Source organism: Chamaea fasciata, unplaced genomic scaffold (assembly GCF_029207755.1).
Source record: "Chamaea fasciata isolate MVZ Bird 193981 ecotype frontalis unplaced genomic scaffold, bChaFas1.0.hap1 SCAF_2, whole genome shotgun sequence".
NCBI classification, from domain to species: domain Eukaryota; kingdom Metazoa; phylum Chordata; class Aves; order Passeriformes; family Sylviidae; genus Chamaea; species Chamaea fasciata.
In genome coordinates, this window is record NW_027094087.1 from 78,022,195 (window position 1) to 78,047,338 (window position 25,144).

Sequence of the window (25,144 nt, forward strand, 5' to 3'; positions counted from 1 at the left end):
TCTTTACCTGTTCGATGAATTGGCTTTTTTAGATTTTAAAGCACTTCAGGAATCACGCAGGGGTTACTAAAAATGCATAGTAATGTGCCTAATTCATTTATCATGCCAGCTGCTGATTTTCTTCTGATGACTGACTTCATGCTTGAGAGACAAATCCTTATCTTAGCATAAGCATCTCACCTGCCTGTAGAAAGTTGATTCCATTACAATTTTGAATTGAGAACTGCCCTCAGTTTTGTTGTTACATAGAATGGTTGGGCTTTAGTTATCACAAACATGTGACAGCAAGGGCAACTGAGTGTATTTTAGTCTCTGACTGAATAGCCTGGATCTTCACACGCAAGTAAGACATATCTTTTGACGTGAGGGTTACTTTGCTATAGCTAATGTGGCAGAAGGACATAAATAGATATTATTCCAAAGGCAGTATTTCCAGTTGTGTTTACTTAATGAGCCAAGAATTTATTTTAAAGCTTTGGCAGTTTAATAATCACATGACCATAGCTTCACAGTTCCTTCTAGAAAGGGAGACTATTCCTGTCAGGAATTCAGGATTATTCATCTAGCTGAGAAAAATGGTGACTGTAATTTAAAAGGTAGCATGTTGCCTCATTGGGCTGTTTGTTTATAAACTAGCTACCTCTATTCATATGTAACATCTGAAAGCTCTTAAGTACCAAGAAGTTTATCCATACTAAAATTTCTATGAAAAAGTAAATTATCAATATTTTATTTATAAAGAGGTTTTAAGCTCATCACTTGGATTCTTGGTGATGTTTTTGTCTGCTGGAGGTTATCCAGAAAATAAAAGATACAGGAGTTGAACCTAGTCACCTTTCTTTCAATTCAAGGTCTTAACGTCAAGATCAGTCTTTTCTTATTTTTGTTTTCTGTTAAGGAGTCTACATTTTTGTGCCCCACCACTGCTCTGTAGAAAAGATAGTCATGGCAAATAAACATGCATACATTTACACATGCTCTTAGCAAGAGCATGGGAGGTGACAAACCAAGTAGTTTGTTTTGACTGATTTCACTGCCTATGGAAAGTTTAAGCACAAGGATGTAGCAGATTTCAGTCACAGGAACATTAGTATGTAATAAAAAAGTTAAAGAAAAATGGTACAAAGGTGGAGAGAATATTTTCCAGTAAGATGCACAAAAAACCCAGTAGCACTGCTGAATGCTGCAATTTCTATGGACACATAAAAATGAAAGCAATGTTCAATCTTAGTTTCTGGTCCATCCAATAATTATTTATTGTAATGGTTTTTTTATAAATAAATGCAGTTCAACCTATAACTAAGCTGAAATCATGCTCCTTTTTTATTTAAAATGTCAGAATATTTAAACCCTGACATTCAATATTGTACAAATAAGTGAAGCAGAAGAACATAAATGAGTGATCTGTGTTCGCATGCAAACATATCTAGTGATGCATCAAACTCCAAAGTCCTAGCTTTCCAGCAGTTTAGTGAAAAAAGACAGACAACCTCTGAGGACTGTTCAGCCCACACAGGACCTGAATCACTCTGCAGAAGTGCCTGTCTCTCATGATGGATTATACACAGAGCTCAGCAAAAGAAGGCTTCCAAATTGATGTCCTGAATACGTGCAATAGAGATACGGAATCAGAAGTTTTCGTCAGAGATTTTACCTTTGTATCTTTGCTCTTGGACCTCTAGGCATGCAAATGTGTAGTAGAAAATTATTTTTAGAAGACACTTAGGTTGAGGTCAAGTGTCCAAACACAAAAGTATGTGATCAGAGCCAAATGCTTGTGGTTTAAATTACCATCTTCCTGTTCAGATGTTTTAATTTCCAACCAATTGTAACTTTGCAAGTGACTAAAATTCTACAAATGTTTTCCCTGCCTAGCTTGACTCAGTCTTCCAAGGTTTAGAGACCTAATGGCAGTTTTCAAGAATAAACTTGGCTCAGGACCATATCCCATAAATTGTGTGTATAATTTCAAATGGAGATTTGTTACTCCTGTCCCTAATGATAAATCTTCAATGGGTACGTCTCAGACCCTGCCAGCTAAAGGCTTGGTCACACCATATTTCCAGAGCTGATGTCAATATGCAGTCATATTCTTCTTGTTTCCAGCTGGAGAGGTATTAGCCTTTGACATCATTTCCTTGCCCCTAGTGTGTAATCCTGTGCTTGTATTTCCAGTCTCAATCCACTTTTACTACCTCAATCCTTCAGGTTATCAGTCCAGTTATTTTTGTATGATCTTTTGTCTTCACCTCTCTAATGAGGATTTACAGGTTTGTTATTGCCAAATGTTGTTTGTGTTATCTGTATTTCTTTATCAGTATCAGTAGAACACACACAGTTCCAAAAACATCATTTGAAACATAGCCAGACATCTTCTTCTATTCCAGTAATACGCCTTTTTGTCCTAATGTTGTTTCCTTCCTATTAACTATGTTGTGGTTCTTTTGCATTTCTAGAGCATTTTGTCCAGAATATTTTTCTTTTCATGAGTGCCATTGTATCCAGCATGTATGATCCTATCGCATGGATTTCCTATGTTCCTTTTCTTACAAAATTCATTATCTCATAAAAATATATGCCAAGTTATTTTGGCATAATGGTAGTCTATTTTGGGGTAAATTTGTTATTCATTATATTCTACTTTCATTACTTCAATGTTTCTAGCTATGCAATGCTTCATGGTTTATTTCAAATCCTGGAACAGCTCATGAGGTCACAAGCACTTGATTTTATGTTGTCTGCACTCCTTTTGATTAAAAGAAATGAAAGCTAGGGGTTTTTTTCAGACATTTGATTGCCAGCCTGGTAGATTCATTAAAAGTCTTTGAGGCTGAACTGCCCTTTCATGTACAAGTATTTTAAGTACTCTCAAATGGAGGTTATGGGGTCTTGCCCTCTTGGTCTAGACACTTCCTTAAAAATAGTTCTATATCTTTGTTTTCCTCTCATCTTAGATGAGTAATTTTCATTTCCAGAGAGTGTGTCATTAGCCACACTGCATTTGCTTCTAGTAGTCAGCATCCCCATATTAATTTTGTTTTGGACTGCCTGTAAATTGTCTTTAATCTTAAGTGGTTTTTGCTGCTTGGTGAAGCCACTCTTTTTCCTGTTTTCTTTTTATTTGGTTGATGAAAGTGCATTTTAGTACTTGCTATTTTGCAAGACCTGACCCTCCCTAACATTTTCTGTTCTCACTTTCTTCATATATTTTCTGACATCTGACAGTTTTCCCAGCATATTAATTTTATGTTCCATCCTACAAGCTTTCTGCATAATCCAGATATACTCTCTGAGGTGACTGCTCATCTAGTTAGAAATTGAGTCCTTTGTTATAAAAGGTTTCTCTCTATGTTTGAAGCTGCATTTTTCAGTCCTCAGCCAGTCTTTTTCTTAAAGGAATTACTGCATTTTCTTACATGTTCCCTATTTTCCTTGTTTTCTGTTTTTTTGGGGTGGTTTTTTTTGCTTTGTTTTGTTTTGGTTTTGGTGGTTTTTTTGTTTTGGTTTGGTTTTTGGGGTTTTTGTTTTTGGGGTTTTTGTTTGTTTTGTTTTGGTTTTGGTTTTTTGTTTGTTTGGGTTTTTTATTGGTGTTGTTTTAGTTTTGTTGTGGGTTTTTTTTAGTGAAGTTCTGATTTATTTGTGTTTAGCATTTATTTGTGTTACTGTTACTTATTTTAAAATGGAATGAATGTGTCATCATATCAGATACAGCTTTCTCGACCAACTATTTTGTGAGGTCCTCACTTTTCTCATGTTCTGTGCTACATCCTCAAATACCTGAGTCTACCCTTAATTGCTAAAATTTATTTTCTGGGAAGTTGTAATCTCACCTCATAGCTTTCATTGTGCTAGTTACTCCTTATTTACTATTTAATAACATTATTTGCTTTCTAAATAATGCAGAAATTTATGCACAACAAATGGGATCCTGCAAAAACCTGTCTAAAAGGAATCTAAATCCAGTCAGAAAACTTTTTGCTTTCTCTAATTTTCTTACAATTTATCACATACTTGGTTTATACTTCATCACATCATTATTTTTGTCATGAGGGAGCCAATAATATTGGTACATGTGGGTGTTGGAGATTAACAGGAAAGGGATTCCAATGTCAAACTGACTTGCAGGTCAATTGCATCATCCATGTGACAGGGAAGATGCAGCAAGGTATAAAAGCTATTGCAGGCAGTTATGGCCTTCTACACATCAACATTGTCCTCTCACCCAAATTTTTGAGCAGAATATTGCCATTCCTTTACAATTAAAAAAAAAAATCCAAATGCCAAAATTAATATATTTTAAGGGATGGTTAAAGTGAAAATCACATGTGCAATCTTACAAATTTATATGAGTTAGGTTCTGGACAGTTTCTTTCAGTTACATGCAAATGATCTTTCATTACTTATCAAAGTTTAAATATTTTTTTTTTGTGTGTGTGTGTTTTCTTGTTAAATAAGGCCAGGAAACTGCTCTGTATAACCATTTTCATAGAAGTTTTTTTAAATTTTCTTCAAATAGATTGTGTTCCATTTTAAGTGAAATTATTTATTTCCTTCATGCATCATGTGTTAGATTAGCGCATGTCTAACTGAGAGAGGTTAGTGCTGCTGTACCATAATAATGGAGTGGCTTCTGCTTTACTCTGTCATTTAGACATGGGAATAGGAAAATGGCTCCTACTTTTATTAGAATATCTTTTCTTCACCAGCAGACATCAAACTGTTAAATCACAAGAGTTCCTAGCATAGAGAATGCAAAGTCATTGTGACAAATAATCCTTCAAAGGAAGGAAAACAGTTATGTTCTTTCTTTACATTTTTGTAAGCTAGCCTATGATTTGCCACCACTTTCTGGAATGGCTTATGCTGTTGTCTGTCAGTGAAGCACAGTAGTCACTAGAGTAGGTTTTTATTCTGTATTTTATATCCGGGTTTTTTTCTTGTCATTTACCAATGAGCTATTCAGCAATTTTCAAGGTGGCAACTCATGTTTTAAAATAAGGACTATCATGTTCTCTTATGTTTTTGTTTTATGTTTTTTGCACCTGTTGAGCTCTATCTTGTCTTAGGACTGTATTGGAAGGTGAGCAAAGTTTTCTTGAACAACAAAAGAAACAACCTTTTCTAATTAAAATTGTCATTTACAGTAGTTACTTAAATTCCTTTTTACTGGTAGCAGACTGGGCTTGTATTTTTCATGCAGTTGACTCTAACCACAGGAACAGATGCATTTAAAATAGACTGCAATTAGATTCTGTTTTTAAGATGCAGTGATAGGAAGGGAATATTCTGTAAATTAGATATATATTCAAAATATATTTATTCTAAAACCTAATGCTCTGATTTAAAAGAGGTGCAATTGTTTTCACATTTGTGACTTATACTTGTATAGGAATGCTAAAGAATGAAGTGATAAAAATTTGCACCTGGAAGTTAGTGTGAAAAATGATACTTAGTATGCAGCATAAATAGTGAAAATTGCCCAGCCTCTCATCCACCAGCCCACCCAAGTCCTTCAGGGCAGGGCTGCTCTGGATCTGTTCATCTCCCAACCTGTGTTAATACTGGGGATTGCCCCAACCCAGTTGCAGCACCTTGCACTTGGTCTTGTTAAACCTCATGAGATTCCAAGAGACCTTCTTCTCAGGGCTGTGTTTCTCTGGATAGCATCACATCCTTCAGGTGTGACAACTGCATGACTCAGCTTGGTGACATCTCCAGATTTGCTGAAGGTGCACTCAATCCCTTTGTCTATGTCATCAAGAATATATTAAATAGCACTGCTCCCAGTGGAGACCCCTGAGGGACTCCACCTATCAGTGGTGTCCTCCAGGACTCTGCGTAGTTGACCACTGGCCCCTCAATGTGACTGGGTACCCAACCAAGTCTATATGCTCTTAACAGTTCACCCATGAAATCTGTCTCTCTCCAGCTTGGAGAAGGATGTTGGGGAGAGTGTCAAGTGCTCTACAGAAGTTCAGATGAATGATGTCTGTAGCTCTTCCCTTGCCCACTGATGTAGTCACTCCATCACAGAAGGGTCAAGCAGGCCTTGCCCTTGGTGGAGCCATGTGCTGGCTGTCTCCCTTCTATTTTTAATTACATATGAACTCTGTTAAATTGATCTGTTAGTCATATTCATTTAAAAATGTAATTGATGGAATCTATTTTAAAACCTGGAGAAGAAAATACCAATTTCTGAATGAAAAAAAGAAAAAGGGACTTGACACACTCTTTCCTTCCTTTGCTAGGCCATGGAAGGTGTGACTGTGGGAAGTGCAAATGTGATGAAGGCTGGTATGGTGAAGCTTGTCAGTATCCAACTACTTGCAATCTTACACGGAAGAAAAGCAATGAAATGTGCAAGAATTCTCAAGATATCATCTGTTCTGGTGCAGGTAAGATGTCTTTTGTTGCTTTTGATACCTTAGGGCTCTCCCAGTGTTATCTTGAGAATCATTGTCATTTCTAACTAATAATTTTGTGGAGTATGTTTTGAGAGATTGAAATGTAACTTTAGGTATACTAAAATGTCTAATTTTCCTATAGGCTTATTTCTGTGCACATGATGTACACTGATTAGAAACACCTACTTTAGTACTCTGGTACATTCTATTATCCATAGATGTTTTGAGTTGATGAAACTGCAACTGTGGTTTATTTTCATCATCAGAATGTTGTAATGGCATTAACACAGGAAGTGATGTAATTTCTATCAAGTATTTGCGTTTACAGAATGCAGAAATGGCATTTGAAAATATTTTTTCCAAGCCTTTATAAGCTGTGCAACTTTTTGAGACACTTTCGAATTGTACCTGTGATTATTAAAATCAGTTGTAGAAGATGTGCTGAACCATTTAAAGGAGCATTTCCATCTTCACTGTTCTGATATGATAACACTCTCTTCTCTTAATTTTTTAGTTTTATAACAGACTTAAATAGAAAGTCTTTTCCTTGAAAAAAGAAATCAGAGGAAAACCAAATGGCTTTTAGAAGACTGCATTGAAGAATGGTATAATTTTAAAGGGCGTTTTCTACCAATCGAGTTTTGAGACCAGAAATTGCCTTCTGGTTTTTCTGTTACATTGACCTCCAAGTGAAAGAATGCTTCAAGAACCCCACTTCTGCTCATTCTTGCTGGTCTTTAACTTCTGTTGTAATCCACATATTTTCATACAAGCAAATTTCTCACAAGTTAGTTGCTCTCAGCAGCAAAGAATCTCAAGTATTTGTGGGACTTGTTAGAAAGAAGCTGGTACAGGATAAGAAACCAGTTTAGTGTAAAACTATTATTATGGAGCGTACTGAGTAAAACTTAATTTAAAACAATAGATGTATGAAACTTGCTATCGAGAGGGGCATGAGAGATAGCTAAATGAGAAACTGACTTTCAAAAATAAGTATAGTTCATTGCACCTAGTCAAAATTTTAAAAAAAGAACCTCTCTCTTTCCTTGGTTAGAAGTGGCCCCAGCCTTCACAGGAAAAAGAACCTCTCTCTTTCCTTGGTTAGAAGTGGCCCCAGCCTTCACAGGAAAATGGACATAACAACCACTCCAAGTAGCTTAGGGGAAAGAGTTTGTGGCATCATCAGAAGAATAAATGGTTTTGCTTCTGCTGATATTAAACAGGGTAGGAATTCCAATGAGACTGACTAGGGGGTTCGGGGTAACTTTGGTGGGCTGTATTTTGTCTTGGTGGGATTGCCTTTTGATCTGCTAACACTGTTGCTGGGGTTTGGGCTCTTTTTTTTAATTGCCAGTCAAAGATAGGAAGGGATGACATGAACTGTTACAAAAACAGTGCCCTGCTGTCACGCAGATAATAATTTATTGTATTTTTTTTCAATAACCAATCAAGATCCACCTAAAATTTCACTTTTCTGAATTTGTTCCTAATCATTTGTCAGAACAACTAGGGCATCCTACCTAAACTGAGGTTCTCTATGTGAGCAATTTTCTCTTTTGGCAGTGGAAGGAATGAACATCTTTATGATAAACTGTCTCTCTGACCTTTTTAGATACCCAGTATAGGAATCAATTTTCTTTTTTATCTTCTTTCCTGTTAAGGAATTATCTATAATCATGTCAGTTTTCTCCAAAATTGTGTTTGTATTTGTTTACTAAGTAATTGTAGCAAATAATTCTAGTTCTGTCGGTTACTTATGTTGTATTATCAGTTGTATTATTATTATTACCTTACTGTATTAGCTCTTGCAAACAGTTTTAAAATTTGCTCTTTTAGAATGGCCATGTCTGTTGCATAGCCCAATATTTCTGTTCTTTTGTTTAACATGATGTTTATTAAAGATCATGTTCTTCTTGTAAGGGTAAAATTTGTAAGGGTAAAAACATCGACTGGTTTCTGCAATCTTGTGTAATATCAGCATGAAACTTCTGTTTTGGAGAACTTCTCTGATGCCAATAACCATGTTTTCAAAAATACATATGGATGTCATGTAGAGAGTATGAATGTTGTGAAGTGATTTTTTTTAAAAATCTGTGCTTGCTGGCATAGTGATGCCATTGATTATTGAAACAACTTGTTTGAGACCACTGACCACAAGGCCCCAGTAATGTGATATTGCATGAAGTTCACACCCTTTCAATTTTGATAAAGGTAGGGACAGAGGTAAGGGAAAAGGGGTTTCTTATATGAGCAGCATAGTAATACTTCTGTTTCTAATGTCATTTTAATGTATTTGTGATTTTTTTTGACTGTGGAAGTCATCCATACATTTATTTATGACCTCAGGTCAAATAGACCCTCTGAGGGAAAAGAGGCGATTCTTTCCCATGGAGCAATAAAACAATTTTTTGCTATTGAAGAAGGCAGGTCATGGAGGGAAGCAGCTACTGAGCTGAGGGGCAACCCTCCTCAAAACACCAAAGAGAAAATGTGTGAAATAGAGATCTGTTTACAGATCCATCTGCATCCTTTTCATTGCTTGAGTGCTCTGGTTTTTTATTATGTCAGAAAGTTGAGGGGGGGGGGGTTGGGGTGGTTTTCTGGCAGTTTTTTTTGTTTGTTTATTTGTGGTTTATGCTGTGAAAAAAACCAGCTTTACACTTCCAAGGCACTTGAATGCTCTATCTCTGTACAGCTAAGACTAGGCTTTTTGTTGACATGGGTAATTTCTGTGCCTGTCTTTATTTCTGCGGATGATCTTTACATTTCAACCTTCTCAGAATATGTACCATCTCTGACAGACTAATGAAACTGTTTCTATAAACTGCAGTCATTGAGTAATACCTCTTAAATGTTTACAGGCACATGTCAGTGTGGCAGGTGCAAATGTGCAAACTCAGAAGGAAATGAACTGGTATATGGCAAATTTTGTGAATGTGATGACAGAGAGTGCATTGATGATGAAACAGGAGAGATTTGTACAGGTATGTATTTTAGTGAGCACAAGAAAAGTGATGAAGATTAATGCAGGCTGATATTTAATTGCATGGTTCTACAAAATACTGAATACATGACTTAAAATAAAAGTAACTCTAATTTCAAGACTTCGTATTACATATTGTAAGTGCAAATTTCAGATGCAAAAATGAGCTAAGCATAAGGTTAAAGAATGAATAAATCCTGTGACATTCTCCTCTTTTTGGAAGAACTGCAAACAGGATTGTACAAGGTAATTCACTAAGGTAATTCATAGCTTAGTGTATCTGTCTTCAGTGAAATATGTGAAGGCTTCATGGCACAGATGAGAGGGAGTAGAATGGACAACATATGAAAAAAGAAACAAAACCAGGAAATAGATGATTAGGAATTTTTTCAGGGAAGCAAAAATTAAAAATATCAGGAAAAATGTAGGATGACAACTCAGAAGCGGGAAGATAAGAAGAGAAAGGAATGAATAAGAAAAAATTTCATCTGCGATAGGAAAGGCAAGAAAATAAGATGGAATGAATTCTGCTGATGGATAGAAAAGCAATCAAAACTCAAACTGTTCTTTCATTTCATTATAAGGCAGGAACCTGGCAGTTAAATACTGTGCAACACACACCATTTATGACATTATAAATGCTGTTGTCTATGTTGTGAAGGAGGCTTGTCCTTGAGCTGGAAGGTGCTACAAACATTGTTCAAGTTACACATATGCAGATTGTGTCCATATGCCAACAAGAGAGTTCCAATCTGCTCCTAGACTATTCATATTTGGTGGTAGTGCTTCCTCTGTGTGTGTATGAAGAAACAGGGTATTTGTGTAAAATAGCTTTCCCTGTCTTTTCCTTACACAGACAGCAAAGCAAATTCTATTTATTTAAGTGCCTTTGAAGGCAAAAAGAACTTTTTTTTTTTTTAAATCCTAGGATTAAGTCAGAATTTTACATGAGGGTGTGCAGAATCGTCCTCTGAAGTCCAGATTCAGGGGCAGAGTATAACATTTCCAGTAATAGCCTAAAATAAAATGAGTAGAGGGCATCAATTTTTATGTGCCAGTTATTCCATTTATATTTGCCTCTAACCATTCCACATGGTACCAAATACGGTAAGAAATTGCCATTCATTTAGTTCCAGTAAATTCTCCTACTGCTGTTTTTGTCTGGTTTTGTTTGTTTGTTTTTTCTCTCACAAGTGTTTTACTGCTGATTTATATTGTTAACTTTTGCTTAGCTTTTATTTTCCGTTGTCTCATCCACTCATCCCATATTCCCCAAAAGACCAAGTGCATCTGTGTATAAAAATAGTCTTGTATGTGTGGAAGTTCAAATATATATATGCTGATATAAAGGGACAGAAAGTGTTGGTAGATTCAAGTCTTTAAAGTCAATGATTGATCAGTATAAAAGTCATGATACCTCATGACAGTTTTGGAGTCTTCTAAAGTAAAGTATAAGTTATAACCTCATGGTTTGCTTGACTTGGTTGGGTTATTGTAAGCTGAAAAGTTTATGCACAGAACTTACGAGTGTTATATGTTGCTTTTTTCCTTAACAAAATTTTTCAGTACAAAATCATACATTGAAGCAAGCCTTGTCCAGAAAAAATGTATATGACAGCACATGAACTGAAGGGTGAAGGCACGTCCTTTCCTCAAACTTTGAGCTGGGATTTTATCCTGGAAAAACAATCAATGCCATGTTGAGATACAGATGACATACATTTTAATATTTGCACAAGGGCACTGCATTTTTTAAGCAAAGCAGTTCATAGGAAGGGCGTAGTTGCGAAGATGTGTTAAGCTTTTCCAGCTTCAGTTGGAGTTTTATCAGTCAGTTGACTATCACTTTTTATTTGAGGTTACATAGACTTTAGAGTCAAGTTACAGCTTATTTTTCAAAAAGTATCCTATCTTCTAACAAATTAAATTCTGGTCCTGATCTTTTTTCTTTTCTTTTTTTTTTTTTTTTTTTTTTTTTTTTTAAACTAAAGCTCTTTACTCTAAGGGAGTGATTTTTTTTCTCCTGCCAAGAGCAAGATGCAAATTTTATCATTTAATTCATATTTATTTGAGGGATATAGAAGTGTGAGTGAAGAATGAAGTATTGATATTTTAATCTGTGAAAATTGCCTCTAGATCAAATTATTATACTCCTTTAAAGTTTTTTCTTTTATTTATTGCTACTTGTTCATGATCAACTTTTTCATAATATTTTTATTGTCTTTGTTGTTTAATTATCTAATTAAATTAATTGGTTTTTGACATTTAACCAAATGTAATGAAAACTCCATGTGTAGTTTAAAAAGCAGGAAAAAATTGTATTCAACAATTTGCAGTCTTCATAATCATGAGTATAAATTGACCAGATTGTGATAGAGGTGGCCATGTCTACTAAGCTCAAAGGAAGAAAGAACAAGATTGTGACTTGATCCTTCTATTAAAGAATTAACTTTTGGCTCTAAGATTAGTAAGAGTTGCAACTACTTAATTTAAAAGCTTTGTGCCATGAAGCACATGGCTCACAAGCCTTACAGATGAAAATGTTCTGAAGCTGGTTTCACCCAGACTTGGATGATGTGACCATCTTTTTGGGGATATGTCTGTTATTTTAAATGAACATCTGAAAGAGTAATTTTGAAAAGATTTCTCTTTAATGAACTGGGTTAGCCATGTTCTAAAATCTGCTTGACAGAGGGGAAGAAGAGGGGAGGCCATATACAACATAGTTGGTGTGTAATAAATCAAGATGTCTTTACTGCAACTATCCGAGGAGACAAGAACACACAGTGTGTTTTCAGGCATGCCAAGTATGTGTCCTACCTGTGTAAAGCTGTGCTTAAATTTTAACTATTACAGTCTTCAAAATTTACCTATAAAGTTAAAAAAAGTGTACAAATATAAAAATTATGATGCCAGTTAGTGTTTATTGATTAGGTTTAATTAAAGGAAAACCAGTTCTAAAATAGAGGGGAAAAGTATAGTTCAGATATCCTTTGTCTGATCTTATGTATTCATACATGGTCTATAAATTGTTTCTATTCTGAATCTAGCAGTAAAAGTTTTTAAAAGAAAAGATCAAAACAGTTAAATTGTAATGCCTTTTAAAAACTTCCCTCTTTCTCATTGTACAAAATTTGTTTTGGCTTAAGGCCATGGAAAGTGTTACTGTGGAAACTGTTACTGTGAGGCTGGTTGGCATGGAGATAAATGTGAATTCCAGTGTGACATCACCCCCTGGGAGATCAAGAAAAGATGCACATCTCCAGATGGCAAAATCTGCAGCAACAGAGGTGTGTCATTTGCATGGACCTTCTACACATATTTGCATAGTTGGCTTTTGTTTTACTCTATGCATTTTGATTGTGTTTGCTTAGAGTTTCTACTTGTTATCACTTATTTCAGCTCTGGATATGCACTTCCAAGTGGATAGATACCTGTGTTTAGGTATAAACTTACACAAATCCACATCCACTTCTTGATTAAGCAAACTCAAGTTGTTCCCATTCTCTATTTTTGTAGTAAGACTGAGCAGGATATTTTTTTAATTATTAAATATCTGTTTTGGTAGAGACTTATCTTGCAAAATAAAATGTCACCAGATTTTTGACTTTGAATGGATTGGTGCTGTATGGTCACAGAACTGTATATCAATTCACTCATAAAAAAGACTAAGGACTCACGATGGAATGGAAAAAATGAAAATATGAAGCTTTTTATTTCCACTACAACTGAAAAAAAAATCTGTGAAGTGTTCAGTAACAATGCTGTGGAATGTATAGAGATGGAAAGGTAGACTTCACACAGTTTTTCTAACTACATGAGGTTTTTTCTGCATACAGTTTTGGAATTTGAATTTTACCTTATACTTCCTTCTAATTTTGCTATTTGGGGAAAAATAAAAGAAAAAACCCCCACAAAATAAGGTTGCTTTTCACTAGCTGCTGTCTTTGGCTGCATTGAACAAGGAGTTAAAAAAAAATAGGGTGTTTTTTTGGCAATAGTACAGATTAATTATAGTAGTACATCAGCAAGAGTCACATAGATACCTCTCTTAAAAACATCTTTACTGACAAAACCTGCTGTATTGTGAACATCTAATCATCCTGAGAGCATTTAGAAAACTCTCTTCTCATAATTAGGAGGAAATTGAAAGTTTGGCTCAAATACAGAGATCATGTAGGCTCGTTTAGTCTTGGGACTTCAGCATAAAATTTTCTTGTAGTTCTGGAAATAATAGATATCAAAGTGTCTTCATATCAGATGCTTTCTTTGCACTGAGAAACTAATTTCTTGGCAAAGAATTTCTCGTCAAAGCAAGCTTTTAATCAAATTTGAAATTTTAATGTGTGATTATTTCTTTAAACTGGCATTGCGACAGGAGAAATTTTGTGACTAGCATAGCTGATATTCTGAGTAGCTGCAGCCTCCAATACAAAGGTACATTTGTGTGATATTTCCATGCCTTTAGCCTTTCATGTGTTTGTGATTTTATCTTCATTAGAATTTTGTAGGCTTCTGACGACATGAAGTTGCTTTCCAACAAAATATTTCTGCTCCATTTTGTCCTACTTACCCAATTTTCTGTATTTATGCATCTTGTGATATAAGTACAGTTCATCTTGTCAGTCTTGAGCCTTCTAAAAATCAAATATCAAGGCTAACCTTGCTGCCTACCCTCCTTCAGTACTAAGATGGATAAATAGTTCTTATCTTTTCCCCTGCCCTGTCTAGTCAACCAGTTTAGACCACATGTGAAAATTTAGATTTTTTTAACTTTGGTGTGATTATGTTCTGCATTCTGACATCGAGGACAGCTGATCTAAATTAATTTTGAAGTTGTTTCTGGGAGGATTAATCAGTCTCCAGAGGCATTTCCTCTTTTGGTTGGTTGGTTGGATGGTTTTTTTCTTCTTCAGTAATGTCACTCAATTGTGAAATATAAAAAATTAGGCACAAATTTCTTGAGGGCTGTCTCAGGGTTTTTAGCATTATACAGGGCTGTAGCTCTTCCTGTTCATGTCATGCATGCTCGATTGTGTAGACCTCCTCCTTTTATTAGAAAATGTGCCCATATCTATGTGTACTATTTAGTCATCCTGTCCTGTTGTCCTCAAATGCATTATATTGTTTAGAGTAACCTAAATAAGATGACAAAGATGTTGGCAGAGTAGCAGAAGGTGAGGCCACTCTGCAAGAAATGAACTGCATACGTCAGTAAGGTCAGGCTGCCTCTACAAGCCTGTTAGCATCTCAAAAAAGTAGTGAGTGTGTTGCCTTGAAGCATATTTGGATTTCTGAATAAGCAAAATACCTTTTTTTTGTTTGGTTGGGGGTTTTTGTTCAGATTTTTCTAAATAAGTAGGGTGCAGACTCTCTGCATATTAGTAAAATACACAAATCTGATTTCTGTCATACTCACATTCCTTCATATTGTAAGCAACAGGATGTTTCCTGAATATTGGCTTGGGAAAAGTGGAGAAGTATCCTTTCCCGTAGATCTGTGTTGCTGTTCTTCTTAGGTGAAGAATGACCTCCTAGACATTTTCAGCTGTGTTAGTTTGGATTCTCTTGTAGTTTAAATGTTTATGCTTTAACAACCATTAATTATCCCCTGTGCCCAAGCCCAAGTCATTTAAACAGAATTGATTTTTATTGTCATTACTGACAGGGCAAATTACTGTTGATGTCAAAGATGTACAATTGTTCTGAGAGCTACATTTTTTTGTTGACTCCTAGCAAGGCTCAACAGCAAAAAGAAACATGAACAGGAAGCCAATTTGTCTGTATAAAGTATTGCTACTAAATAATCATAGAAGGTTTCAAATCACAGAAGGTGAGCACACACTCATGATTGTCACTTGAAGCTTTGAAACTGTATTTCTGTGAGAGTCAAAAATTTACAAGTGTAAATTCCTGTAATCAAAGTGCTCTTACTCTAAATTCCACAGTTAATCTTCTATCTCTGTGGGGTTGTTTGTTTTTTGTTTGTTTGTTTGTTTTTCAATTTTTAGGCACATGTGTATGTGGGGAATGTACATGCCATGATGTGGACCCAACTGGTGACTGGGGAGATATTCATGGGGATACTTGTGAGTGTGATGAAAGAAACTGCAAAGCAGTATATGATAGATATTCTGATGACTTCTGTTCAGGTAAGATTTCTGTTTAAAGGGGATTTATATGTAGTTTCATAAAAAACCTTTAAACTGGTCTGATCTTCCTCTTCTCTAGTGCTCCAATTCTCATTTTCCTATCTTAAAAATATACCAAGCTTGGGGGGCAGGAGGGGTCTTGGAGAGGGCTTTTTAAATTAAAAGACATAATTCTGTATTTTTTTCCATGCCATTTACAAAATTCTGTGAATATTAGATTATTTTAGGTGCCTGTCTCCCTTCTTAGGGAGTGTTTTTTGTAACCTAACACAAATTGGATAATGGTTGAAAATTTAAAATACAGATATTTTCTTGGGGAAATTGGAATTTGAAAGTTCATTAGATCAGATTGTGTTTGTTATTTCATTTTGTATGACAGGGAGATGATAATCAAGAAGAAGAAATTCAAGGAAGAGTAAATAAATGAGTCAATGAAAAATAGTCCCCTGAGAATACAAATTGGCATGAGAACAAGTAGAGCATCAATACTTGAAAAATATGAATGTGTGGCCCGGCTGTAGCTGTAGCTCAGACTGTACATCTTAGACACATCCATCTTCCTTTTTCTTCTACTTGTACTTCAGAGCATTATATTCAAAACAGTTGACATCCATCCATCCATCCATCCATCCATCCATCCATCCATCCATCCATCCATCTGTGGTTTGCAGTTTAGATGTTTCGTGTATCAGCTAACGAAAGCTGGGATTCTGAGAGAGACTTTGTATGCACTTTTGTACGAATTCTAATAAAGATGCTACTAGGCAGGAGAGAAGGATTTTGTTCAATACATACCATGCAATTTGTACACACAGGAACTCTGTAAAAGCAAATGAACATGATTTCAAAGGGACTTTACAGATTGGAGGTTGTCAGCTTGAATGCATCCTGTAGAAATCTGGTCTGGCCTAATTAATAACAGGAAGAATGCAGTCACATCAAGGACAATAATGATGGGATATATTTTCCTCCTATTCCTAAAGTGAGGGATGCCCCATAGAAAGATCATAGGAGTTGTCTGTAATAGAGAAAGAAAGCTGAAACCAGCATGGTATATAGGATTCTCAGCCTTTTCTTTGCCTGTTTAAAAAGGGAAAAGTTTCTCAACTGTTGTGGGTTTTTTTGTAAAATAAATTTAGAGGAATCGCTAACTAATAAAATCGGCGGGGGGGGTGGGGGAAATGAAGAAGCTTTTCTGTAAATATTCAGTGACTTAATTTACTAGTTACTGTTCAACCACTTCCAGATATTATATAGGTTCATTTAATGAATGAACTGGAATGATGTAGAACTGTGTGCAGTCATGAGAGCAGCAGGAAGATTGACTTTGTTGTCAATTTTTGAATGTATCACTGTATTGCTGTCAGAGTTTTTAGCACTCAGGGACTGATCAAAGTATCAGCATCAACTAAAGAATACAAAGCTACAAATCAACAAGGTAAATGCATTCTGTAGTTAAGGGTGAACACAAGAGTTTTAAACCTAAATTAGATTAAAGCAAATCTGTGGCATCTACAACTGGTGCAGTAAAACTGAAAAGGTCATGCTTGAACTGCCCCTTTCCTGGACATTATTGCCTTTGCAGCTGCTGCTGCCCAGGATAGCAATGGTTGTGAGAAAGCAGAAGATAAGAAAGTACAGGCAGTTACAAAGGCGATGGGGGGAAGATGTTGCCATTTGACATTGGATTAAGGACTGGTACATAGTTCTTCATTACTCAAACATAACTGTAAATGAGGAAACTTAGATATAAAAGGAGGAACTCATCTGCTTGATGTGACTAAATCTCAAGTTGAAGTGTAGTTTTATTTTTTCCATCCACTCATCAAAAATTTTAGTACTAATTGTTTTTATCCATTCTCTTTCTGTTCCGTTTTAGAAAAGCCTAATTTAGTCTTAACTGGCCATCCAAGTATACATTCCTAAAATAGATTGTACAAAAAAAAAAAATCTATTTGCACATGAAGCAGTATGAACAATGTCTTCTAGTCCTGCTGTTTAGGCTTTTTTCAGAAATAAAAAGATGCATATGTTTTAATTTTGGTTTATTGTGGTAGTCAGGCAGAATCTGAAATTAAATCAAAGATTTAATAGAGGAATTGTATTGGGACAGGTTTTTTAAGTGCTTATATGAAATTAATTTACTTATTGCACAAGTGTGCAGGCATTAAGTGTGTCTGTAAAATATCCTCATTGTTTCTCACAATTATTTGGAAATTGATTTGGGATGAATCCAAGAGCGATTAGTTAGATTAGGGAAAATAATCCATCTCTCTTAAAACCTTCATCAAACAGAGAGGATATAAAATTTTCTTGTCTTGTTCTGTCTACCTAATAGGTAGAGACAGAAAACCACTTTGTCCTGAATAGCATGGAGAAATTATCGGAAATCCTGTTTTCATGTAAAGCATTTTACTGTGACTGAATGAAATTCTATGTTTATTTAATAAAATACAAATGACAGGAATTGACAGCCCTGATGTGAGGATTTAACATCGCACAAGGGCAGCTCCCTCCAGAAGCTTCATATGGCTTGAGGTGACTGTTATTTCACAGTATGTCATATTGACAACTGGACTACTTTTATCACCTGAAGTGCTATTCAGAATGTTACTGAATTATTGTCTTTCAGAATTCTACTCGGCATTAAAGTGATTATCTTCATTTAAAGAGATAAAAGCTTTTATGACTTGACACAGAGAGAAAACATGCTTCCGCAAAAAAAAATCGTATGTTCACACATTTCATTAGTTACTTTGCTGTGGCTTTAGCGAAGAAACTATTGTATGAAAGTACATAATCCTCTCATAAGTATCTATCTGGGTCAGGAATTATAAATCCAATTCACAACCTGACAGCAGGTACACATGAAAGCAAAGGAAAGAATCATGGGATCACAGAATGGTTTGCGCTGGAAGGAACCTTAAAATCATCTGGCATAGGCAGGGACATGTTCCACTAGACTGGGTTGCTCAAATCCTCATCCAGGCTTCCCTTGAATACTTCCAGGGGTGGGGCATCCACAGCTTCTCTAGGCAACATGTTCCAGAGCCTCATCATCCCCACAGTAAAAAATTTCTTCCTAATAATCTAATCTAAACTCATCCCCTAAACAAGAGAAAGCCTGTAATGTTTTACAAGGAAAAAAAAATAACTAATGTAAGGAAAAGTTATTTTGTGAAATTAGTAAGGCTTGTATTCTGGGGAGTAATCTGATGACTCCTAGGATGCTTGCTTCCTCCCATTTTCTCCTTGTGAACTAATAAAATGTTTTGCAAATTGAAAAGTCCTAAAATGCAAGTATGGTTAGAGATAGAAAAATCTCTGTTACTATGGTTTTCAAGAAGAACATGGATAGAGAAATGGACATTGGAGAAATACTTTGGTCCTGTGTCCAGTGAATGATGACTGTGTGAAAATTGTGACAGATCTAACCTGCTGTCTGAGCTCATGAAAATAGATATTTGATTTTGTGGCAAGGAGTGTTGTTTTGCTGATTCTTAGGCTTTTCTCAGGAACAGTTTGTATTGCCAGAATCTCAATTTTTTTTTTCAAAGAACATAAAGAGGAGGAAGAACAATTATCTTTTATTTTCTTAGTTTTTCTTGAGAAAAACTCAAGAAAAATTGCATATGTTTGCATTTATATAGAGGCAATGCACATGCAGGGAATAGTCCCAGACATGCAGTGAGATAGCAAAAACCACATCCAACTGTCCTATTGGAATGAGAATTGATTATTTCAATATTTCAATATTTTATTGTTTGTATATCCCTGTTTAGTAGAAGGCACTGGTTTGAGCCTTGGAATTGATGTGATATTATTTGTCTCTAGTGGATCTTTTTGATTGTAAGTAGATAAGGAATGGTATTGATATATTTCTTAGAGAAAATGCTGCAACCAAGGTAGAAAAAGAAGATAAAAATAAATGAAATATTGCCTTCTGACATTCCATTTTTCCAAACAGTGGTGAAATGTATACTTTTAATCTCTTTTCCACCCTTTTGCATTAGATCATGTGCTAAATGGCAAAACATCCCTTAAAGAAAAATCAGAAAAGGGAATATGGCTCAAATGAAATGGTAGACCAGTGCTATTTTCAGAAACAAAAGTAGATCTAGTAGATTGGTTGTATTTTTCTGCCAGTCTCATTACTGAATGAAGCCCCAACTTTGATAAAGTTCATCCAATTAAGAGTTTTTATATCTCATCAAAATAGAGGTTAATCTTGAATTGTATTCATCTTAAAGGTCATGGACAGTGTAATTGTGGAAGATGTGACTGTAAAGAAGGATGGACTGGGAAAAAGTGTGAACATCCACTTTCATGTCCAATGTCAGTTGAAGAAAGCACTAAGAAGTGCCAAGGAAATTCTAATTTACCTTGCTCTGGAAGAGGTAAGCACATTTCTGGAAGAATTTTCATGCCTTTTAAATGTACTTCCATTAAAATATTTTATACAGTTGTCTAGCATTATTAGTATTGAAAAATGTGTACCTTCTTGGCTTACTGTGCATGAATAAAACCTGTATAACTTGTGAGTTAGGAGAAGGGGGAAGAAGAATACAAAGGTCACCTGTTTTTCCAGTTTTGTGTTTTATTTGACATGTCTTAATATTTGTTTTGGATGTTTTCAAGAGTGTTTTGAAAATTCCCATACTTAAGTCTTTACTAAAGATACATTAAAAATATGAATTTGTTCTGTGCATTTTTTGACAAAAGCAGCATGAGATTTTCAGCCTGTGTAAAATGTTGTGGTACCATTATGATAAGGACTGTTTGTGTTTACTCTGACTAAGAAACTTCCCATTAAGTGCAGGACTGACTTCTATAAAATGCAACTGTGCATCTAGCCCAGTTTGCTAGATGGCCACTGGCTTTTAATTTCAAAGCATTTATTTATGACACTGTAGCCTTTTCAAAAGCTTTGACTAAAAATATATACTAAGTCATACATACGCTTAACATACACATTGCAAGCAATTTTTCTCGGAAAAGGACCTGCTAATTTTCCTCTGTCACTGCATGAAATGTGGTTTTCTGCAGAGAGAAGAGAGAACAGTAAACATGAGACAGAATATTGCTAGAACTGGAAATTGAAGTTGTTATGAATTCTGTCCATTTAAATATTTTCTGGGAAAGGCCTAAAGCTTCTCTTGAATTACTGCATTTGACCCTTAATGTCAGTTAATTTGTGATTTATTCTTTCACTAATACTATTTAACATAGTCAAAAATTGTAGGCTGTCCACCCAAATTATCTCTGTGATAATTGTACTATTTTCTCCCTGTAATTGTGTAGCAGCTTATTTACTTCCTAAATGTTGCATTAGGAGTATCTTAAAAGAACTATGTAATAACAGACAGTTGCTTGCTCTTTTCTTAGTTAAGCTGCAGTTTTCCAGTTAATTATCTCTCTCTTTTCCTGCTAAAATTTTGCAACAGAATTTTTTGCTATGTTAGTTGAAAAATGGGCATCTGTAGAGAAGTAACTGCATTTTATTTTTTATGTTTACAAGAATGATAACTAAAAGAAAGGAGCATTGATTTTTTGATCCACTTTTTAATTTTTTAATACTGGATCATTTTCCCCTGTCCTTATGGACGCTGAATGTCTCTTCTTTCATCTGCTTCAGTAAAAGTTGTATATCTTGAGAGCTTGGAGTCAATTCTATAATTTATTTTCATTATCCTCTATGAGAGACAAATGGCAGAGGAAGAATGAAAATAATAAAAAACTAGTTTAATTTGAATAAATATATAGTATTTAAATTTTAAAATTAAGTATAATAAGAAGAGTAAATGTTAAGATTTTAATATTAATGACAATAATTCTACCCTTTTGGCTTTCTGAAAAAACACCTAATGATGCTGGCAGTGTTCTCCTGCTGAGATCCTGGCAGTGAAATAGGTAATTTTCAGGTGAAATAATTTGGCTGAGTGGTCTGTTGGTCAAAATTTTCAAAATCAGTATCTATGGGAACAAAAGGCTTAATTGGTAGAGGCTTTCAGTGAACTTTTACTTCCAAACAGGAAGAGATCACTAAGGTGTTCAAGGAGTGCGAAAGGCACACATGTCGATTTAGGGCATAGTGTGATAGACAGCTGCTGTAATGAAGGAACAAGAGATTCTACATTCCAGGCTTGAAAAAAAAATTCCCTGTGTAAACTTCCATTTAAAAATGCAAAGCAGTATCTTGTTTTAGTTCTGTGAACAACTTTCCTTAAGACATTGGGAAGATATTTTAGTCTACTTATCTGTGTTATCCTGGACAGTGTATTTTTTTTTTACCCTGGACTCCATGGATTTCCCTTTCTTCCGTGACATTTTGGATTTAAGAAAAAAAAAAAAAAAAAAAAAAAAAAGAAAAAGGTGTGAGAAAGTTTCTGAACTGATTAAGTAGGGGTTACTTCCTATGAAAAATCATTATTGGACTTGCATGGTAAAATTTGGTGTCATTTGGAAATCCCACTACTTGTCATGGGCAGAAGTGTGACACAAGCAAATAAATCAAGATAAGGTTTTCCAGCAAAACACAATCTCTTTCAAGTCTTCAGGAATGGGAAAGGCCATAGACTTTAAAACATCCCAAATTTTTCTGATGTCCTTAGAGAAGATTGTGTAATGAGGAAAGGAAAGTCTGAAAAGGAAATATTCTTTTCCATTGGAAAATGGTGGTACAAGGACAGTTATCCTTGCCCAGGTCAGTAATCCACTGTACTGCCAAAGAAGTTGAGTGCTCAATGTCCTTATTTAGTGGGATCTTTGGTGAGGCAGTTCATGTACAGAGTAGGATACACAACAGAATGCTCAGATGTGCAGGTGCATGGTTTTATGATTTATCCATGTATTGTGTTTCCTTAAAGAATGTTTTGTGTTCATCTGTCCCTTTTGTTTTTATATTTAGATACTTTGTTGTTGTTGTTGTTGTTTATAGCAATGGAAACTAAGGGAATTGGGACATCCCGCCCAGATTTTGAGAATGCTGGATTCCCTTAACTATTAGTCATGTAATCTCAGCAAGAGAAAAAAGGTATAGGGAAAAAAAAAGGTGAAAGTGTTTTTTGTAACCTTAAATGCATCAGGGGTACATAAAAGTTGTATTAAAAATCTTAGATAATTAAAAAGAGTTTATGAAGAACACAACTAGATAATTACTATCTATAAAATGCTATAAATTTTAATTTTTCAGTCTATATTTTGCTCTTTTGAGGGTAGATGAAACAGTGAACTTTGTTTTCAGACTGTAATTCCCTTCTTGATGTTCCCCACTCACAGGAATAACAAGCTGTTTCATGGGTGCTGCTCAACATGTGGGGAGAGTAGAGAGGCTGCCAAAAAAATATTACACCATGATCTTATGTTTCTTAGCTGCTTCAGTAGGTGAAGGAGAGAGAAGGCTTTATATTGACATGCTGAGTAGTAAAGGAAAATGTCTACATGCTGAAATGGTGTTATAAAGACAGAGCAATAATAAACTCTCTCAGTTACATCAGCCAGGCTGTCTATGCTGTCAGTAGTTCCTGCTATATATAAGGTGAGAGAAGATCACAAGAAAATTTTGGGAATAAAAACACATTAAGTACTTTCCAAAAATTACTCTCCCTACAAAAGTCTTTTGAGGATGAGGAGTGATTCTAGGCATCTTCATTCATATAAAGTGTAGAATTCCTTCTACAGTTTTATTCCCAAGAGTGTTGCTTTTTTTAAAAAAACTTGCTGCATGACTTTTAACTGTAGATGTAATGCTTTCATTTTTTCACAGTGAAAATCTGTTACTTTTAAGAACACATTGTACAGCAAGATCAGTGTCAGAGAAAAAACATCCCAAAAATTATTATGGTTTGAAATAAAGAGATACTATATTGTTGTCAGGATTAAGGGAAAAGACAAACCACTTTTCTCTTTAAAATGCACTTCACTCACTTGAGTTTCCCCTTCAGGTACAAAGAAGATTTAAAAATAGTTTTAATAAAAAAGCTTTCAGGAAAAGAATTGAAAATAAAAAGAGTAGGTTTTGAGAATAATAGATGAGAGATGTTTTTAAAAATAATCTTGTTTTCCTCCCTTAACCTTGGTGAATACAGCCATTCCATGGCAGATTTTCAAAGTCAGATAAATGAAAAATCTTCTTATTGATACTATTTTTTAGTATTTAAATGTATTTTCTATAATTGCTTTGGTTTATTTGCCACATGGAGAAAATGAAACTCTTTCTTTATTGGTGAAATTTCTCCTTACACTCATGCTCTAGCGCTGGCTAAATGAAGGGATTTTTTGATTCTGTACTTAAAAAGATTTCTGCTGTTTTTGAAAAGGCCCTTAAATGCCATTTTCAAAATTCTAAATCATTTGTTCAAAGATTGCCTGGCATTTTGAAAGTTTACTGACAGCAGTAACTTTGCTGTTTCTTCTCTATTTAAAATTATTAGATTTTGATTGACTTAATGGAAGAGCAACAGTGTTCAATGCATTCTTAAAGATTCTTTGTGGTGAACTAAGACAGTGAATCAATGCCTTGTGTTCTGTAATGCTATTGTCAGCCTGGCAAGATACCATCTCCTGAAGTCTGAAAGCAAAGGTCAGTGATGACTCCAAAGAGCAGAGCCATTGGTCAGTGCTTTCTGCAAAGACTCAATCCTTTTCTGGTGCTTCCTATGTGTCCTATTGTTTGGAATACAGTTTATGCTGCTCTGAAACATCTCGTTGCATAAAAGCTGTTGTATCAACTGCTGTAGATTCCTGTTGATACAACATGGAGAACTTGCACATAAGGAAAGAGAAGCACACATGAAATAATCTTATCTGTGTAGTGACAAGAGTGGATGGAACCTAGATTAAGAAAATATGCTAATAAGCTGCCTAAAACCAGGGGTAACTATGCAAGTGTCTTCTGACCTTTGTGAAGTCTTACATGACTGATGGAATATATGACATAAAATATTCAGCTTGTAAATAATTTTGGGTTGCATCATTAAGTACTATAGCTTCATATAAACCTTTGTACGACATCATTCAGTATATGTTCAAGATTTTAAAATCCTTAACAACTGTAATGTGGCAATCCTGATCTTTTCATCTCTACAACAGGTAAGTCCCTACAGTTGGGTATGATGCCTCAAAAGGGTAGAAGGGCGGCTGGTGGCATGTGCCACATCATGAGAGCTAGTTCTGTTCTATTACCACTGGAACCTCATTGAGTATACTTTCACAACCTTACAGTTCTGGTTGTTTTGTTCTGAGTGCAGTTATTAGTTAACGACTTCAGGGTCTCCCTCTAGTATGATATTGCCAAAACTGATGAAAAGATTTCCTATATCTAGTAGATGCTTATAGAAAAGCATTGCTTCTAAAGCCTGTGGCTTGTTGACTTAGTAAGGGGATATAGACGTTCCTATTTGAATAATTCACTGTACTTTCTACATGACAGGATGGGGTCAGAGCAGAAAAGTGTAAACAATCCTAAGGTAAAATCTAGGTTACTACCCCTGCTACTAGCTCTTTACTGCAGCCCCTTATTATGCAAATTGTGCTGTTTAATTGAAGTGTGAATTACTCTAATGTACATCATCTCTGAATTTGGCATGCTGTTTTCATTCATTTTG

General features: G+C 35.2%; 1 protein-coding gene across 1 annotated transcript in view; it reads left to right on the top strand.

Annotated features, from left to right (window-relative positions):
* The window catches only part of ITGBL1 (integrin subunit beta like 1), a 128,973-nt gene that overhangs the window by 47,692 nt on the left and 56,137 nt on the right, over positions 1–25,144 (top strand). The window contains exons 3-7 of the mRNA XM_066176414.1: positions 6,249–6,395; positions 9,266–9,388; positions 12,537–12,677; positions 15,399–15,539; positions 19,790–19,936. Of these exons, the coding sequence (XP_066032511.1) occupies positions 6,249–6,395; positions 9,266–9,388; positions 12,537–12,677; positions 15,399–15,539; positions 19,790–19,936 (699 nt within the window). The remainder of the gene's footprint in view (positions 1–6,248; positions 6,396–9,265; positions 9,389–12,536; positions 12,678–15,398; positions 15,540–19,789; positions 19,937–25,144) is intronic.